The 20,260-nt window shown below is 42.2% G+C and overlaps 1 protein-coding gene across 1 annotated transcript; it reads left to right on the forward strand.

Moving 5' to 3' along the window:
• Positions 1-1,066: 1,066 nt before the first annotated feature.
• Positions 1,067-19,117, forward strand: LOC128594937 (H-2 class II histocompatibility antigen, E-S beta chain-like). Its single transcript, XM_053603864.1, has 6 exons — positions 1,067-1,226; positions 7,580-7,849; positions 16,958-17,239; positions 17,903-18,013; positions 18,477-18,500; positions 18,794-19,117. Exons 1-6 carry the CDS (start codon positions 1,127-1,129, stop codon positions 18,805-18,807), a joined length of 801 nt encoding a protein of 266 aa, XP_053459839.1. The 5' UTR covers positions 1,067-1,126; the 3' UTR covers positions 18,808-19,117.
• Positions 19,118-20,260: the final 1,143 nt, after the last annotated feature.

A 20,260-nucleotide genomic window follows, 5' to 3' on the forward strand; every position in this document is an offset into this window, starting at 1 on the left:
GAGAGAAGGGCGCAGCCTTGATAAAATGAGGAAAATATAATAAGAACCAGGATTAAGGGATTGAACACTTGCAAACATAAAATATTGATTATTTCAAAGCAGAGTTGTGTCAAAGGCTGACTTTGAGTCTTTCATCAATCTCTCAACTCCCTGCATACTTTGATTTGCACAGTTGCCTTATCCTATTGTTTGTTAAGTGCTATACAAAGGTACCTTCAAGCCTCAGCATTTCACATAGATGGCTCTTCTAAGTCCCTCACCTGTGTGTGTTCTGGAGTTGTCACCAAACTTGGTGAAAGCCTCAGGAGACAAACTTGAAAAAACCTGTGTACTCAGATTAAATTATTAACTAACATTCAATTTCCTTTAGCTTATCAGAGACCTCTCAACCTATAAAGAAGTACTGATTGTATTCTCCAATTAGTGGCCATAATTCTGTCGTATCATCAGTTACTAGGGGCTGCTGCTTCTTGACCTGTCCACAGAATCACAACATCTTCCAGTATTGAAATATCTGAAAGATCACAGTGCCTTCATTTCAACTGTGTGAGGTTAAGTAATTTTCCCAAATATAAAACACTAAATAATGGTGTGATAAGGACCAGATGATAGATTTCCCGACTTGCAGTCATTTTTCCTCCATCCCTTTCCTTCTAAACACACACACATATACACAGACATATACACACACAGACACACACATTTTTGTCTGAAGTGTGTCTGTGTGTCTTAGAGTGGGAGATGATTGTTTTTACAAGGCTCAAACTTGTGAACACATCACTGACTAGCCACAGAGCTGGCTCACAATAGGGAGCTCTAAACATCAATTAAAGTGTTTCAGATGCAACTAGATTAAACCTTTAAAGTACTAAATTAAAACAATCCCTTCATGAAGGAAAATCCAAGTTTCAGAAGAGGCTCTTCATACACAATCTCTGACCAGTAACTGCTGATGCTATTCACCTTTGATGCTGATTGGTTCTCTCCCACTGAGATTACCCAATCAAGGAGCAAAGAAATGAATACCTTGGTCCCTATGATTTGGGGTTTGGGTGGAGGAGGGTCATAGTTCCTACTGAGTGAGACTTGCCTGCTCCTCTAGCATCTATTCTTTCCTGTTCTCCTCATGGTGCGACTGTACTTCCCTGGAAGCTCCTGGATGGCGGCTCTGACAGTGGTACTGATGGTGCTGAGCCCTCCCCTGGCTTTGGCCAAGGACACCCAACGTAAGTGCCCACATGGGATGCTGGGCTATTGCGGGTTGGGGAAGAAAGGGAGTTAACTTTGTCTCTGTGTCCAGGTTATGTTCCTTAAAAAATTGTGACATTTTCTTCAGGGACCACCTATCTTTATCATATGGCTCCCAAGTTATTTCCACAACAAGCCTGGCTACTTGCCTTTCCTGTGAGACCTGTGTCTTCTCAAATCTCCTTCAGTAAGACCTCTTCAGCCTGTATCACATTTCCTCAAGGTCTTGAGAGGATTTAAAAAATAATGCTATTAAAATAAAGTCCCCAAGTTATGCTAGAAAAAACAGAGGTTCCTCTGAAAATTGTATGGGCAGTCAAAAGCAACTCAGAAGGTCTCTCCTAGAAGATCCTGAGTTAGGTCCCTGACAGGATCTATGGTGTTGGTGCCTCTCCTTGATGTGTGAGGATGTATGTGTATCAAAGGCCTCTCCCATTATCCCTTTTCTTTTTTCCCCAAATGCCAATGTTTATGAAGCCCTTTATAACTCAAAAAATAGTCACCCATTGGCAATTTCATGTGAAATTTCAAACTACATGCCTTGAGTGGGGTTACAGGGAAAATGAGAAGGTTTTAAGGTTTCATCCCATAGGGCTGAAAGTCAATAAGCAACATAAGGGAGCTCATTGTTCTACTGGGGTCTTGTTCCAAATTTCACAAACTCAGGTTTACTCATCATGCTTTCTATTTTCTATAACTAGTCATGTCTGGTTACCTCTACCTCCGGGACATAACATAGGACCGTCTAGGAGAGACCCTATTTTCTCTATTTTTCCCCCACCTATGCCACCATCATTACTGAAAATCCCTAAAGTTTGCATAGACCCTGAGTGCTATGAGATCCATCAAAAGAGATGAAAATTAAAATTTCTCTCTTCCCTAAAACACCATTTCCTCACCTGTGACTCTTCCTTCCAGTAGAAGGAGGAGAAAGAGGAAGTTTGCCTGAATTTCTCACAGGGAGTGGAAGGGATTTAGTGTGTCATCACAATAAAAGAGTGTTGGAGCTTGAGGCCCTTCTTGCTTTCTAAGATCTTCACATTGATCAATTTCCAGAACCCTAGGTTATTAACTTAGACCACAAATATATTTCTGAGCAACTGTTGTGGTTAGGCTCTGTTCTAGGCTCAGAGAATTCTATTTGAATAAGATAGAAAAGGTCCTTGCTCTAATGGAACTTACCTATCAGAGAAGACAGAAAATAACCCAGTAAATATTCAATAAAATAGAAAATTTCATACAGCATTAAGTTCTCTGAAGACAGCAGGGTGATGGGGCAGAGAGTGTTGGATTCACCCAACTTCAGTTCAGGTGGTTAGTGCGTTCTCCCTAAAAAAGTTACATTTCCCTGAGAGAAGAATAATGACAAGATAGTCATGTGAACTTGTATAAGGGACAAGAGTTCCAGGGAGATGGAGCAGGGGAAAAGCCAAAGTTGTGTGCTGTGTTTAAGAGACAGAAAGAAAGCTAGAGAGGCTGACATGTATGTAGTAAAGGGGTGAAGTGGCCTGAGATGAAGGATGATGGAGAGGAAGCCACGAGCCTCATCACAGTAGGCCCTGATGGCCTAGGTAAGACATTTGAATTATATTTAAACAAACATGGGAAGCTACTGGGACATTACAAGGAAAGTCAACTTATACTCAATTAAAAAGAATAATTTTAGCTACTATATGGAGATTGGATAGTTGGGGATTATAAGCAGACTCAGGGAAACCTTTTAGGAGCACAGCAGAATTCTCTAGGGAAGATAGGCTTGTGGCTTCATTTAGTGTACTAGTGACAAGGACAGATATAAAGATGAAGTGGACATATTCAGAGTAAGTTTTTGTATAACTTGTGAATGGATTAAATTTAAGTGGAGTATAAAAATCAAGCTTATTTCTATGTATTTTGTCTTAATAAATAGGTGGATGGTGGTGCTATTCACTGAGATAGGAAAGAATGTGGGAGGAAATAACCTTAAGTAGGTGGTTAGAAATACAGGCTTTGGCGGCGCCTGTGGCTCAGTCGGTAAGGCGCCGGCCCTGTATACCAAGGGTGGCAGGTTCAAACCTGGCCCCGGCCAAGCTGCAACCAAAAAATAGCTGGGCGTTGCGGTGGGCGCCTGTAGTTCCAGCTACTCGGGAGTCTGAGGCAAGAGAATCGCTTAAGCCCAGGAGTTGGAGGCTGCTGTGAGCTGTGTGAGGCCATGGCACTCTACCGAGGGCCATAAAGTGAGACTCTGTCTCTACAAAAAAAAAAAGAAATACAGGCTTTGTTTAAGTTTCAGGTGATTTTTTTGACATTTATGTGAAGCCATCAGGAGGTCAGTTGCATATAAGAGACTAGAGGTCAGGGTGAGGCCAGGGCTGGCGGTATTTATGATGGCATCATCCTCCCATGTACTGTGTTAAATTCCAGAAAAAAAGAATAGGTTACATAGGGAAATAGATTGTGTGTAGGATAAGAGAAGAGGTTTGAGGACCAAGGTAGTGGCCCAAAGGCCTGCAAAAAAGGAACTGAGGAGTCCAGTGATGCTGAATAAAAAACAAGAGAACATGATGTGTGCAAGTCAAGAAAAATATTTTTTTTTTCAAGGCAAGCGAACGGCCAGTTGTGGTGAGTACCATTAAGTAGGTGAGGTGATAACATGAGACAGAAGTGAGCACTGGGGTTAGTGGACTTGACATTTGCTGTCAATGCACTATACAAGATGAAAACTGGATAGACTGTCTGAAGAGCAATTAGAAGTGAAGGCAAGATTACAGTTAGCTCTTTTGAGTAGCTGGCCTCAGGAATGGAGTGTGCTCTGGGATCAGAAAGCCAGATGGTCCAGATGGTCCTAAAGGATAATAATAAAGAAGCTGAAGAGAAGTGGGTGGACTTGAGACATTGAGGCATTAGCAAGGAAGTGCTGGATGGCCCTTGTAGACAGTGATGATGGGATATGTAAAAGGTCATTAATTCATACACCCAATACATATTAGTGACTTAGAATTCACCAGATGTTACTCTATGTGATGAAAATGGAGTTACGGGTGGCGCCTGTAGCTCAGTGGGTAGGATGCTGGCCACATACACCCATGGTGGCGAGTTTGAACCCAGTGCAGGCCAGATAAACAACAATGACAACTTTAACCAAAAAAAAAAAAGAAATAGCTAAATAGCTGGGCGTTGTGGCAGGCACCTGTAGTCCCAGCTACTTGGGAGGCTGAGGCAAGAGAATCACTTAAGCCCAAGAGTTTGAGGTTACTGTGAGCCGTGACACCACAGTATTCTACCAAGGGCAACACAGTGAGACTCTGTCTCAAAAAAAAAAAAAAAAAAAGAAAAGAAAGAGAGAAAATGGAGTAATAAACAAAATAAACTTTATCTCTATCAGCATGGAATATTGCAGTGACTATATACCAGGCCTATAAGTTTTGGCATGCACTTCTAATAACTATCCTATCTGTTGCATTTAAAAATAAACACATCTGCAGAATCTAAAATTCAAAGGTGTATGTAACTTACCCTGTTCACAAAGTTAGAGGTAGAAACGAGATTGCCATGTAAGTGAGTGTATAGAAAGTCCCTCTCTTCTATGTCAGCCCATTCTTTTTGTGTTAGGTTTAGATATTGCATTGTTATACATAACCAATGTTTGGACCCTTATGTGTTCAAAAAGACAATTAGTGATAAAATAGAAGACAATTGTCAAATCATGGTATCATTTGCTTTAGGGGTAAGAAACAGAAAGGTAATGTAAGCGTGCATTTACAGGAAGTATACAAATTAAAATGGAAATACACATTTGAGTGTATTGTGTGATCAGCACTAGGAAGAGTTACTACTTGATTTTACACTTAATAATAATCTTGTGAGAAATACGCTACTATTAAGTCCATTTTATAGGTAAAGAAAAAAGGCTCATGATTGTGAAAAATTAACCTAAGTAGAAATGATCATGGTTAAATTCATATTTTCTGATTTTAGAGCCTGATATTCTAAACACCATTAGCGAATGAATTACCAATAGAATTTCTGATGTTCAGATGTGCCAAGGTGTGTTTTAGGATATGAGAAAGATGCAAGGGATGCTAGTTCCAATATATAGGAAAAACCTTAATTCATTTTTCATTTATTATTTGAAAAGTTCCATATGGGTTCACGCTATGTGCAGAATGTCATGGGCACGTGTTGAAGAACACAAAGAAGTAGGAAGTTCATTTTTTCTTCTGAGGTTTTGCTATCAAGTTGAGCTAGTGCTGTCAAATAAAATACAGGATGCTCAGTGAGATCTGAACTTCAGATATACAAAAGTTTATTTGAAATGCAAATTAACAGAGCATCCATATTTTTATTTGCTAAATCTGGCAACCCAAAGTTGGGCCCATGAGCATGTCACTACAGTGACAGCAAGTTCACTTATTTTTATTTTTTAATTTTCTCATCTGTGAAGAAGGTACCTAGAAAAGGGCTCGTCTGATCCAGAGAACACTCCTCTTGGCCATCATCTCCACAAAGTACAGGGCCCTGCTCATTTTTTGTAAACTGTTCTATGAAAATGCCAGTGTCTTAGTTTCTCCTCTTTTGAGGGGATTTAACTACAGAAATGAGAGTTCTACATCTGGCCAAAGCTGGTAATTTGATGCCTATTTGTATTGCTGAGAGCAGGAGATTGAAAGTTAGAAAATGACTTAGTTGGAGCCTGGCACAGGAATATAATGGCTGTGGCTGTAGTTTATCACTACAAATAACTAGCAGACCAGCAGCAGAGAAATTAAGAAGGAAAATGATAGAAAAGACAAACTGTATGACTTGGTGAGAGATTGGCAAGGCAGAGAAATCAATGAACCTTGGTTCTGAGCAAATTTATTTTATTGGTAAAAATAGCTCTGCTCTGGGACCAGATTCCTAAAAAATGTAATTTTTATGTAGGACCAAGACTTTTAACAGATGTAAAACTGGCTGATTTTTGTAATTCTCAGCAGCTCCATAACGAATGGCTTGCTCACCACAGATCTTTCAGAGGGTTTACACCAGTGGTTCTCACCAGGGATAGTTACCTTCCGCCCTCCCTTCTTTCCTCCTTCCCCTCCTCCCCTCTCCTGGGGAACTTTGGCAAAGTCTAAAGCCATTGTCAGTTGTCACACCAGGGGTTTCTTCTGACATTTAATGAGTAGAGGCCAGGGACACCGGTAGACAGTTTTCTCCCCAGCCAAAAATTATCTGGTCCGAAATGAGTTCTCCGTCATCACCATTAACTTTCACTAACTTGCCATTATAAGTCATAAATAGTGTTGACTGGTGCAAATATTTTCAGTAGAATGCATCAGATTTCTCAATAATTCTACATACCATAATACTGATGATGCAAGATGCTTCCATGTATTCATCTCACTTTTATTAATCACAGAGATTACTCTTTAACTTTCTGACATTTGCAGTTTGACTTAACATAAAGACAAAAATACAGAACATGTACATACGCATAATTTACACATATACTGAAGCTACAAAAGCACATATGGCCAAAAAAGCCCAGAGACACCTTTGACCCCTCACCTCTACAGGTCAGATTTGCCAAATGAGTCTTGGCACCAAATTAAAAAAACAACAATTGGATTCCTGTGCTTTCTGGATTTAGAAAAACAGAAAGGGATTTGCGGACCTGTACTGGAATCGTGGTTTCAATGTCCTTCAACTTCGTCAGTGTAAATCCAAGATCCTAACACCGCGCGCGGCTTTTTTCCCTAAGCGCCCGTCTTTTCCTCTTTCTGTGATTTCTCGGGTCTGATCTCACCCTCCCGCCCCCTCACTCCGCGCTTCACCGAACTTTCTTCTGGTTTCTGGAAGAAGCGCAGCAATTCTCAGCTTCTGCTGGTGCTTCACCCTCACCCGACGTCCCCGCCGCGCCCCTCCCGGTCCCCCACATCTTCCGGCCGCTCTTCCCAGAGCCCCTCTCGCTACTCAGACACCCCACTATTCTGTCACCCACCGCCAACTTCTCCTTCGGGTCCCTCAGTCCCGAGGGGTTGTGCCGTCACTGTGACCCCGCGGCAGTTGCAATGGCGGGGTCGGGGGTCGATCCCCGGGACCCGGCACGCGCCGGGGCTGAGCGGGGCGGGGGCGTTTGGGAGCCGGAAGGAGGGCGGGGCGGGGGATCCCCCACGGCTCGAGGTCACGTTCCGGGTCGGTGGGTTCCCCCAGTCCCCGTCGAGCGGCCCCGGCCGAGGGGACAAGAGCCCGCGGGGCCCCGAGCCCGTCCTGGCGCCCCCACCCCGCCCCGGGCGCCGGGACCGCGGGCTTCGCCTACGGCGTCTTCCCAGGAGGCCGCCGCGTGACCGGGTCCTTCGTGTCCCCACAGCACGTTACTTGGAGCAGTTTAAGGGGGAGTGTCATTTCTATAACGGGACGCAGCGGGTGCGGTTCCTGGCCAGATACTTCTACAACCGGGAGGAGTACGTGCGCTTCGACAGCGACGTGGGGGAGTTCCGGGCGGTGACGGAGCTGGGGCGGCCGTCCGCCGAGCGCCTGAACAGCCAGAAGGACATCCTGGAGCGGGAGCGGGCCGAGGTGGACACGGTGTGCAGACACAACTACGAGGGCTTAGACCGCTTCCTGGTGCCGCGGCGAGGTGAGCGCGGGGTGTGTCAGAGACCGGGGGGAGAAGGCGGGAGAGGGGGGTCAGCCTCGTGCCTGCTGTGAGAGGTTGGGGTGCGGGGAGGCGGCGGGGTTCCGGCCTGTTCCTGATGGGCCGGGCTGGAGCGGTGACGGGAGGCGGCGGCGGTAGGTCGGAGGGGACCGGGACTGCAGCGGCCCTGAGACATACCGGGAGGGCAACGTGAGGCACTCGGGGCTGGGCTGGGTGTTTAGGGGAGGAGAGAAGAGTTGGGGCTGAGGAGGCGGATCTGGTCCAGACTGTCCCGCACACGCGCCCTTCATGGCCCCGACACCCCCGAAAGGAAGGTGTGCAGAGTCTGTGTGAGCAGGTGGTTCACGGAAGGTGGGAGACTAATTTTCGCAGGAGACTCCTGAGACAACTGTGACCTTTCTGAAGCCTCTTTCACGTCTAAATTCGTCCTTTTTTCTTTTTTCCCCCTAGTGTATACATTTTTTATAGACTGTAGTCGAAATGATTGGGGATCTAGCATTTGGAATTAAAATTTTGTTAACATACTGTTACCATTTTGTAGCAATGCTAACAGTATTTATATAGTTACATGTTATTACTTTATATAATTGTGACAAAACGTGGCTCACATTCCCTTTTGTTGATTTTTTTACAATGTTGCGTAACAGTTGAAAATTTGTCTCTTTTTAATTTTTTTTCTTTTTTTTGATTGTTGGGGATTCATTGAGGGTACAATAAGCCAGGTTACACTGATTGCAATTGTTAGGTAAAGTTCCTCTTGCAATCATGTCTTTCCCCCATAAAGTGTGACACACGCCAAGGATCCATCCCCCTCCCTCCTCCCTCTTTCTGCTTTTCCTCCCCCCATAACCTTAATTGTCATTAATTGTCCTCATATCAAAATTGAGTACATAGGATTCATGCTTCTCCATTCTTGTGATGCTTTACTAAGAATAATGTCTTCCACTTCCATCCAGGTTAATACGAAGGATGTAAAATCTCCATTTTTTTTTTTTTTTTTTGTAGAGACAGAGTCTCACTTTACCGCCCTCGGGTAGAGTGCCGTGGTGTCACACGGCTCACAGCAACCTCTAATTCTTGGGCTTAAGGGATTCTCTTGCCTCAGCCTCCCGAGCCGGGACTACAGGCGCGCGCCACAACGCCCAGCTATGTTTTTTTTTTGTTGCAGTCTGGCCGGGGCCGGGCTTGAACCCGCCACCCTCGGCATATGGGGCCGGCGCCCTACCGACTGAGCCACAGGCACCGCCCCGAATCCCCATTTTTTTTAATAGCTGAATAGTATTCCATGGTATACATATACCACAACTTGTTAATCCATTCCTGAGTTGGTGGGCATTTAGGCTGTTTCCACATTTTGGCGATTGTAAATTGAGCTGCAAGAAACAGTCTAGTACAAGTGTCCTTATGATAAAAGGATTTTTTTCCTTCTGGGTAGATGCCCAGTAATGGGATTGCAGGATCAAATGGGAGGTCTAGCTTGAGTGCTTTGAGGTTTCTCCATACTTCCTTCCAGAAAGGTTGTACTAGTTTGCAGTCCCACCAGCAGTGTAAAAGTGTTCCCTTCTCTCCACATCCACGCCAGCATCTGCAGTTTTGAGATTTTGTGATGTGGGCCATTCTCACTGGGGTTAGATGATATCTCAGGGTTGTTTTGATTTGCATTTCTCTAATATATAGAACATTTTTTCATGTGTTTGTTAGCCATTCGTCTGTCATCTTTAGAGAAGGTTCTATTCATGTCTCTTGCCCATTGATATATGGGATTGTTGGCTTTTTTCATGTGGATTAATTTGAGTTCTCTATAGATCCTAGTTATCAAGCTTTTGTCTGATTGAAAATATTCAAATATCCTTTCCCATTGTGTAGGTTGTCTCTTTGCTTTGGTTATTGTCTCCTTAGCTGTACAGAAGCTTTTCAGTTTAATGAAGTCCCATTTGTTTATTTTTGTTGTTGCAATTGCCATGGCAGTCTTCTTCATGAACTCTTTCCCCTGGGCAATATCTTCCAGCGTTTTTCCTATGCTTTCTTTGAGGATTTTTATTGTTTCATGCCTTAAATTTAAGTCCTTTATCCATCTTGAATCAATTTTTGTGAGTGGGGAAAGGTGTGGGTCCAGTTTCAGTCTTTCACATGTAGACATCCAGTTCTCCCAACACCATTTATTGAGTAGGGAGTTTTTCCCCCAAGGTATGTTCTTGTTTGGTTTATCGAAGATTAGGTGGTTGTAAGATGTTAGTTTCATTTCTTGGTTTTCAATTCTATTCCAAGTGTCTATGTCTCTGTTTTTGTGACAGTACCATGCTGTCTTGACCACTATGGCTTTGTAGTACAGACTAAGATCTGGTATGCTGATGCCCCCAGCTTTATTTTTATTACTAAGAACTGCCTTAGCTATACGGGTTTTTTTCCGGTTCCATACAAAATGCAGAATCATTTTTCCAAATCATTTTTTCCAAATCTTGATGTTGGTATTTTGATAGGAATGGCATTGAATAGGTAGATTGCTTTGGGAAGTATAGACATTTTAACAATGTTGATTCTTCCCATCCATGAGCATGGTATATTCTTCCATTTGTTAATATCCTCTGCTATTTCCTTTCTGAGGATTTCACAGTTTTCTTTATAGAGGTCCTTCACCTCCTTCGTTAGGTATATTCCTAGGTATTTCATTTTCTTTGAAACTATGGTGAAGGGAGTTGTGTCCTTAATTAGCTTCTCATCTTGACTGTTATTGGTGTATACAAAGGCTACTGACTTGTGGACATTGGTTTTATATCCTGAAACATTACTGTATTTTTTGATGACCTCTAGGAGTCTTGTGGTTGAGTCTTTGGGGTTCTCTAAGTATAAGATCATGTCGTTAGCAAAGAGGGAGAGTTTGACCTCCTCTGCTCCCATTTGGATTCCCTTTATTTCTCTGTCTTGCCTAATTGTATTGGCTAGAACTTCCAGCACTATGTTGAATAGTAAAGGTGACAGAGGACAACCTTGTCTGGTTCCAGTTCTAAGAGGAAAAGCTTTCAGTTTTACTTCATTCAGTAAAGTCTTAGCTGTGGGTTTGTCATAGATAGCTTCAATCAGTTTTAGAAATGTGCCACCTATGCCTATACTCTTCAGTGTTCTAATTAGAAAAGGATGCTGGATTTTATTAAATGCTTTTTCTGCATCTATTGAGAGGATCATATGATCTTTATTTTTGCCTCTGTTAATATAACAGAGGATAACGTTTATAACGTTTATGGACTTGCGTATGTTAAACCAGCCTTGCATCCCTGGGATGAAACCTACTTGATCATGATGAATGACTTTTTTGATGATAAGCTGTAATCTATTGGCTAGGATTTTGTTGAGAATAATTGCATCTATATTCATGAGTGTGATTGGTCTGAAATTCCCCTTTTTGTTTGGGTCTTTTCCTTGTTTTGGTATCAGGGTGATGTTTGCTTCATAGAATGTGTTGTGGAAGATTCCTTCTTCCTCAGTTTTTTGGAATAATTTCTGCAGTACAGGAATAAGCTCTTCCTTGAAGGTTTGATAGAATTTTGGTGTGAAGCCATCTGGACCAGGGCATTTTTTGGTTGGAAGATTTTTTATTGTTTCTTTGATCTCAGTGCTTGAAATTGGTCTGTTCAGGAGCTCTATTTCTTCCTGGCTAAGTCTAGGGAGAGGGTGTGATTCCAAATATTGATCCATTTCCTTCAAAGTGTCAAATTTCTGGGCATAGAGTTTCTGGTAGTATTCAGAGATGATCTTTTGTATCTCTGCAGGATCAGTGGTTATTTCCTCTTTATCATTTCTGATTGAGGTTACTAGAGATTTTACTTTTCTATTCCTCGTTAGTCTGTCCAATGGTTTATCTATTTTATTTATTTTTTCCAAAAACCAACTCCTTGTTTCATTAATTTTCTGAATGATTCTTTTGTTTTCAATTTCGTTGATCTCTGATTTGATTTTGGATATTTCTTTTCTTCTACTGAGTTTAGGCTTAGATTGTTCTTCTTTTTCCAATTCCATAATATGGCTTGTGAGATTGTTGATGCTCTCTTTCTGTTTTTCGAATGTAGGCATCTAAAGCGGTGAATTTTCCTCTCAAAACTGCTTTTGCAGTATCCCACAGGTTTTGGTAGCTTGTGTCTTCATTGTTGTTATGCTCAAGGAAATTAATGATTTCCTGTTTTATTTCTTCCTTCACCCATCTGTTATTCAACAGAAGATTGTTTAATTTCCATGCCTTTGGGTGGGGTCGAGCATTTTTGTTAGAGTTGAGTTCCACCTTTAGTGCCTTATGGTCTGAGAAGATACAAGGTAAAATTTCAATTCTTTTGATTCTGTTGATATTTGTTTTGTGTCCCAGGATATGATCAATTTTGGAGAATGTTCCATGGGGTGATGAGAAGAATGTATATTCTTTATCTTTGGGGTGGAGTGTTCTATATGCGTCTATCAAGCACAGTTGTTCTAGGGTCTCATTTAAATCTCTTATATCTTTGTTTAATTTCTGTTTAGAGGATCTGTCCAGCTCTGTAAGAGGAGTGTTAAAGTCCGCTGTGATTATGATGTTATCAGATATCATATTGCTCAGACTGAGTAACGTCTGTTTCAAGAATCTGGGAGCATTTAAATTGGGTGCATAAGTATTTAGAATTGAAACATCTTCTTGTTGTATTTTTCCCTTGACCAATATAAAGTGACCATCTTTGTCTTTTTTGACTTTAGTTGCTTTAAATCCACATGTATCTGAATATAAGATTGCAACTCCTCTTTTCTTCTGAATTCCATTTGCCTGAAAAATTGTCTTCCACCCCTTGTCTCGGAGCTTTAATGTGTCTTTTGAATCTAGGTGTGTTTCTTGCAGACAGCAAATGGATGGCTTGTGTTTTAATCCAGTCAGTCAATCTATGTCTCTCTTCAGTGGGGAATTCAAGCCATTAACATTTATTGAGATAATTGATAAGTGTGGTAGTATTCTATTCGTCTTTTTTGGTGAGAGTCCATTGCTTAATTTTATCTTTTGCATCAGTGTAGAGGTTAGGTTCTGTCCTTTAATTTCTGAGTTCTTACTTTGCTGCTGATCCATTGCGATGGTCAGTATGCAGAACAGATTGAAGTATTTCCTGTAGAGATGGTCTTGTGGTGAATTTCCTCAATGTTTGTATATCCGTAAATGATTTGATTTCTCCTTCAATTTTAAAGCATAGCTTAGCAGGGTACAGAATTCTGGGCTGGAAATTGTTCTGTTTAAGTAGATTAAAGGTAGATGACCATTGTCTTCTTGCTTGGAAAGTTTCATTAAAGAAGTCTGCGGTCACTCTGATGGATTTGCCCCTGTAGGTGAACTGGTGCTTACTCCCGGCAGCTTGCAGAATCTTTTCTTTTGTCTTGACTTTGGACAGGTTCATCACAATGTATCTTGGAGAAGCTTGGTTAGAAATGAGGCAACCTGGGGTCCAATATCCTTCTGAAAGCAGTGTGTTAGAATCTTTGGTGATATTTGGGAAATTTTCTTTTATAATATTTTCTAGTATGGCTTCCATTCCTCTGGGGCATTCTTCTTCCCCTTCTGGGATTCCTATAACTCGTATGTTGGAAAGCTTCATAAAGTCCCATAATTCTGACAGTGAACATTCTGCTTCAGTTCCTTCAGCTCTGCTGTATCCTTTCTGAATTCTTCATATCGTTCATCTCTTATTTGATTCTGTTTTTGGATTTCCTTTTTATTAGTTATTTTCCACTTTATTAGCAGTTTCCTTCATTGTTTCCATCATTTCTTTCATTGTTTTCATCTTGTGTATTCTAAATTCCCTTTCTGTCATTCCTAACATTTCTTTATAGGTGGAATCCTCTGCAGTAGCTACCTCATGGTCCCTTGGCGTGGTTGTTCTGAACTAGTTCTTCATGTTGCCTGGAGTTTTCTGCTGATTCTTCCTCATGAGTGATTTCTTTTATCTGTTTCCTTGCCCTAATTTTCCTTTCACTTCCTCTTGCTCTTTAAGTTCTCGTGCCTATAGACTAAGGGTTTGATGAGACCTTTTGGTACAGGACCAGAAGGATGAGAAGGTTGAAGAGCAAGAAAGGGATGAAAGAAAGGAGGAACGAGTGAAAAGGAAAAAAAATAGAGAAAGGAGAGGAGGTGGGTAAAAGGAATATTGACACAAAGAAGAGAGGCACAGAAAGAGGGAGACAGAGCAATATAGGTGTACAGTAGGGTACTTTGACACAATCTTAAAAAAACCCCACCTTCTGGGGGTGCCTAGTTGGGTGGTTCCCTTGAGGTCAGCAGCTCTTTGCTAACCTGGTCAGACACAGTACCCCACCTCCACCAAGTATAGAGGAAAGACAAAAATGCTACAAATCAAACCAAAACAAGCAAACAGAAAACTTTACGGGATAAAATTGGGTGAAAAACCAAATAATAGCAGTAGAAACACTAGCAAAAATGAAGTTCTAGTTATTGAAAAAGGCAACAATGGGAAATTATAATTAAACTAGAAAAATTGAGGAAGAAAAAAGATCTGTACGGAAAAGGTTGAAACTAAAAAACAAAACAACATCAACAACAGCAAAATAAACAAAAAAAACCGAACCAACCAAACAAACAAAAAAAAACACAACCAAAAACAAAGCAGTATGTATATGTTGTTGAATATTTTCTGGGCAACACATGGTCTTCTGGGGTATGAGATGTTAATCACAGTTCTGATACAACTGGAGGCCGCTGATTTCTCAAACCCCAGCAGGTAGACACCCTAAATCTCTCTTCAGCCCACTTAAAAGGCACTTTGAACTTGTAAACTTGCTGAGCAGAAGCTTTCCCAGGAAAGTGCTTGTTGCTGGAATCACTGCTGAAGTCGCTATCTACTTACCCAGTGTGCCAAAACCGGTCTCACTCTACCCCTGAGGGTTAGGACTGCAAGGTGGCTCAGACCCCACCCTTATGCTACTCAGTCGCTAGGTCACCAGCTCCCACCCGATTCTTGCTCTGCGACCCTGAGGGCAGAGCTTGCCAGGGCAGATCACTCACAAGGCTCCCTGTGGCGGACAGCCAAACACTATTAGCTCCGTCTGGCTCAGCGGCTCAGACTGGGGCCCTAGACAATGGCCAAAGTTCTCCGCACTCCCGCTCAGGCTCTCCCCAAGGCAGTTCAACTGAGTGCCAAGTCCAAAGACACCAAAACAGTTCACAGGTAAGGCTTTTCCGGTTTGCAGTCTCGCTGCTACTGAACTTACAGTCGCGGGCGGGTTTAGACTGATTGAACACACGGGACCACATGCGAGTTTTCCACTGTTTCAGTCTGTCTTGGGGTCCAGAAGTCTCTCGCTGATTCCCTGTATCCTCACAGGGATGATGATAGGCAGATCCCACCAGCCAGAGATGCCTGGAGTCCTATCTCCCCAGACTCACGGTGCCCAGATGCAAGGAAGCTGTTACTCGGCTGCCATCTTGCTGTCTCCCCCCAGCAAGTTCCCCTTTTCAAAATGTGCCTTCACTCAGCTCTCAACTCTAAAAGCCAGTAGTTCCAAAACCACCTTGATGCTCAAGCCACTTCCATGTCTCCTCATTTTCCCTTTTAAGCTCCAGCCAAACTGAGTAGTATTTCTTGGTGTTTACTGCCTGGTACCCTATCCCTCTTTTTAATTTTTAATTTACATTTCTTTGATTTCTAAGGCTCTTCAACATCTTGCACGTATTTATTGGCTGATCATAATTATTGCTGTAAGAAACATCTAATGTATATTACAGACAATAAAATTTGTTATTGTGTGTTACCTCTGAGAACTTAGTACTTTTCTCAGTGATTTTATAGGTTGTCTATACTGTAAGATGATTATTAATACCTTGCTGATATTTGATTTAGCATATTCTCTGCTTTTGTATGTATTTTGAAATTATTTTCCATTTATAGAATTTGAAGATTTTTATTTAATGAAATATGTTGTAACACTTTTGATAATGATTTACAATCCATCTTAAGTCTACCATTCTGTGTTATTGTAAAAATTGTTGTCTCCAGGTTTCTCCTTCTTTCCTTTGAAATGATTGTATTTATCAAGTCCTGCTATATCAAGGACTGTCCTAGGGGTTAAGTACACTTATTAATATAAGTTTCAGACCTTATCCTGGCCTCAAATGCCAGGACAGAAAGACTTCAAAAATAATAGCTCTAATAATAATGATGCTTATCTACTCTGTTTCCCTGAAAATAAGACATCCTCCGAAAATAAGACCTACTCACAGGAAAGATAAGACGTCCCCTGAAAATAAGACCTAGTGCACCTTTGGGAGCACACCTTAATAGGGTAGCAATGGAGACAGATTGTTCAGCTGAATATAAATATAACAACTTGTTTTAACTGAATGACTTTCCTTACTCCTTTCTCTCTCCTTTAGGACTCATGCTGTTCTAGAGACTTAGTTCACCAAGAAAGAATTACTTCTTTCCATTCCTCCTTTCTGGAGGTAGAACCATTTCTGTGGTGTTCTAAGGTGTGAGCACATGGAAGTAGCACTCCTGAAGGTTCCTACTCCATGTCCCCATCTACCCTCCCCTGTCCCCCAGTCCATCCATACTGCTTTCTCTCATAGGAAACAAGGACAATAAATAGCTAACATAAGGTGAAGGCTGCACTCAGTCTTTGGTTTATATATTATAGGTGCATTGATCCTCAATAATCCCATGAGATAAATTAGTATTTAAGCCTTCATTATTGCTGACAAAGTTGAGGCACAGAACAATTGAGAAACTTCCTCAGGATCAACCGGTAGGAGCCTGGGTCTGAACCAGGCAGCCTGGCTCTGAGAATCCTACTGTTAATGAATACGCTACATGCTTTGCAAAGATTTTCAAGTCAATAGTAAATAACAGTTTCAAGCTATGAACAAAACAAACACAATTTTCCTCAACATCTCTGACATCTAATAGGTCCCTGCTGTAGAGATTAAATTCAAGGCTCATGACATTGTTAGATCACATGGCAGCTTTGCTGGAAGCATGCCTGTGACTGAAGCCTGGGTTTGCAGAGAGGCAGAAAGCGCCAACCAGGGAGACTCACCGTGTCTTCCTCACTTACTCCCTCTACATTTTCTCCTAGTTGAGCCTACAGTGACCGTGTATCCTGCAAAGACTCAGCCCCTGCAGCACCACAACCTCCTGGTCTGTGCTGTGCATGGTTTCTACCCAGGCAAGATTGAAGTCAAGTGGTTCCGAAATGGCCAGGAAGAGGAGGCTGGTGTGGTCTCCACAGGCCTGATTCAAAATGGAGACTGGACCTTCCAGACCCTGGTGATGCTTGAAACAGTTCCTCAGAGTGGAGAGGTTTACACCTGCCGAGTGGAGCACCCGAGCCTGATGAACCCTGTCACGGTGGAATGGAGTGAGAAGCTTCCTAACCTCATAGTTTTTTCACCCACCAAGAAGGGGCCTTTGCTTATCTCTTGAGTGTCAGGTTCCTCCACTCCCACGTCTTATTTTCGTTTGTTCCTTGCTTTCCTCTCCTTCAGCACAGGTCACTGACAGGAGCGCTGTGGTAGTTTCCAGACACTAATTCTATCCCCTGGAGAAGCAGTCTTGTCTGTCAGGCAGAAAAGAGGTTGTCCTTGTTTTGAACTTTCCCAACATGTCACAGGTCATGGTCACCCTCTTGGCCCTGGGGCTGGCATGTTGCTCTGAGTTGTTCCTGGAGATCTGAGAAGAAGAGCACGTGGGGACTTCCTCATGGAAGGGGAATCCACTCTCAGCTCTGCCTCTTACTAGCTCTGTCACTCTAAATGAGCTGCTTGACCTCACTGAGTCCCAGGCTTTTAGAAGTCATGTTGAAGCATGCTTTATGTCAGGGCAGTGATGTTTGAATGAGTTCAGTGCCTGAACCTTGTAGTTACTGAGTAGGATTTTTAAATTTCTTTTCTGGAAATGAATAATTATTTTGGTTCTTCCAAAGTAAACTTCTTCCCCCATTCTCAAAGCTCTGAATCACAGGGTCTCAGTTAGAGAAGTTGAATTGGGGATAAAAATCACTAACCCTGGCTTTTTCTCTCAGGAGCACAGTCTGAATCTGCACAGAGCAAGATGCTGAGTGGAGTTGGGGGCTTTGTTCTGGGTCTGCTCTTCCTTGGGGCGGGGCTGTTCATCTACTTCAGAAATCAGAAAGGTGAGGAACCTGCTGTGCTGAGTCCCTCCACCGTCTGAAGGAAGAAATAAGGGTTTGCTGAGGCTGGTTCCCAGTGGATCAGTGGCCTGGTGCAAAGCCTTTCTTTCCACAGTTGAGCTCAGATTTCCTGCAAAGCCTAAAATCAGCAAATCCTGGTTACTGTGTCAAAGCATAAGGGCTTATGGCCTACAGAGATGTGAGAAAGGTTAACATGTGGAGATGGGGGTTGGGGGGGCGCAGATGAAAGGACAACCACCAGGGCTAATGACATTACACAGGGTCTGTGTGACAGACACTTCATGGGTCACAAGCTCTCAGTTTCTGCTCCCTTCTCTGCCCTCCCTGGTGTGGGTTGTGATATTAGAGAAATCTCATGTGGGAGATCTGGGACTGGGGACATTGTATTAGGGGGCAAATTTGATTCCCTATTTTTTAAGTGTGTACCTTTCCCTGTCTTTCCCAGGACACACTGGACTTCAGCCAACAGGTAATGCCCTTTAATTCTTATTTAGAGACAGATTCGGTTTGTTTAGAACAATAGTAAAGATGATAAGACAAGTGACAAGTAATGGGGAGCAGTTTGGATCCGAATTTCTCCTCAGGCAGCTCACAGTAAAGCTGCTCTCAGCTTAATGAAAGTGCTGTGCTCTGAGGGAGCACTGGCTCAGGAAGACTTCATATTTTTGTCTTCTTCCTGCCGTGCTGTGACGTGAAACCCTGCAAGAGGGGAAAGGAAGCTGTTTGTAGAGCCTGAAAAACACTCTCCTTTGTCTCCTGCAGGACTCCTGAGCTGAAGTGAACATGGTGACGCTCCGGGAGGAAACTTCTGTCCCAGCTTCGCAGCATGCAAAGGTTTCCTGCTTGGCTCCTGTTCTTCCTCACAGAGAGCACTTTCTCAGGACTTTGTTTGCTCCTGTTCAGAGACCCTGCAGACCAGTGTCCTTCCTGATGACTTCTCAGCCATGCCGTTGGCCTGGAAGTCCAGTATTGGCTCAGCACCTTATCTCCAGTCTTCCCTGTCCCCTTTGTACCCAGCCCTATTGCCTCCCGTGCAGCTGCAGTCACCTTGTGCCGAATTACTTCATTAAATTTTTCTCAAATAAACATTGAGTGAAGTGCTTCATACAGCTTCAAGGACAAGAAATAGGAAAGAGAAAGGGAAAATCATGTTCTAATACAATAGTGGTTTTCATTTACAGACCATCAGGTTGTTAGTGTTTTAGTAAATTTCCTTATGAAGGCCTATAAATTCTTTTTTTTTCTGAGATTGAATCTCATTCTGTTGCTCTGAGTAGAGTGCCATGGCGTCATAGCTCACAGCAACCTCAAACTCTTGGGCTCAAGCCATCCTCCTGCCTCAGCCTCCCGAGTAGCTGGGACTGTAGACACCTGCCATGATACCTGGTGAGGCTTGTAGATTCTTGATAGGCGTTCTCAGTTTACAGTTCTGAGTCTTTTTAAAAAACTAATTTGTAAATTAAATTCCAGCCTTTAATCAAATTGCAATAAAACAGAAAAGCAAGCAAAATGAATTTCATGCAGTATTCTGGTATGTAATTTTTATGAGGAAAATATACTTTCTAGGGAAAGTATTGAAAAAAAGAAGCATAATAATGGATGACTAGCTCTATAGGATGCTAAAACACAGCATACACCTATCTTAGTAAATACATTTGGGGACTGTACTGATCCATTGTTGATTAAATATGCCAGTAGAAGAGAGTCCAGAATTATAATCTCAAACAGTTGAGATTTAGCTTAAGATAAATGGAGAGTTTTAATTGTTGGTAAGGTATATTCCAAATTCATTACTTTCAACAAAATGGATCACTGGTGAATAAAATTGAAACATGAAAGTACAAAATTAATAAAACAGATATGATTATTTCTCTTATTGTCATTATAATTATGTCAGAAGACAAATAGACTTACTAAGCCCTAATGAGTTGCTGGTAAGAGTACTTTGAACAACAATTTGGGAATTTCTTTAAAAGATTAATATACATTTGTCATGTGATTCTGGAGTTTCACTCCTTGGACTCTATCAAAGATATGTGTGCAAATGGCCACAGCATTAGCCATAATAGGTCCAAAGTGGAAACAACCCAAATATCCTTCAATTAGTGAAAGGCTAAACAAAATGTGCTATATCTGTACATATAATGCTATTCAACAATGGAAAGAAACAACAATATATACTTACCTGGCAGGGGAGACACTGTGATTGTGAAGGTGGTTCTCCCAGGG

This window comes from Nycticebus coucang, chromosome 9 (genome assembly GCF_027406575.1).
Source record: "Nycticebus coucang isolate mNycCou1 chromosome 9, mNycCou1.pri, whole genome shotgun sequence".
Taxonomy (NCBI): Eukaryota; Metazoa; Chordata; class Mammalia; order Primates; family Lorisidae; genus Nycticebus; species Nycticebus coucang.

Bases quoted from the DNA above. Each gene is read 5' to 3' on its own strand.
- LOC128594937 (XM_053603864.1), top strand. From the start codon at position 1,127: ATGGTGCGACTGTACTTCCCTGGAAGCTCCTGGATGGCGGCTCTGACA. The intron at 1,227-7,579 runs GTAAGTGCCCAC...GTGTCCCCACAG, and splicing joins TTTGGCCAAGGACACCCAAC to CACGTTACTTGGAGCAGTTT. The intron at 18,014-18,476 runs GTGAGGAACCTG...TGTCTTTCCCAG, and splicing joins CTACTTCAGAAATCAGAAAG to GACACACTGGACTTCAGCCA.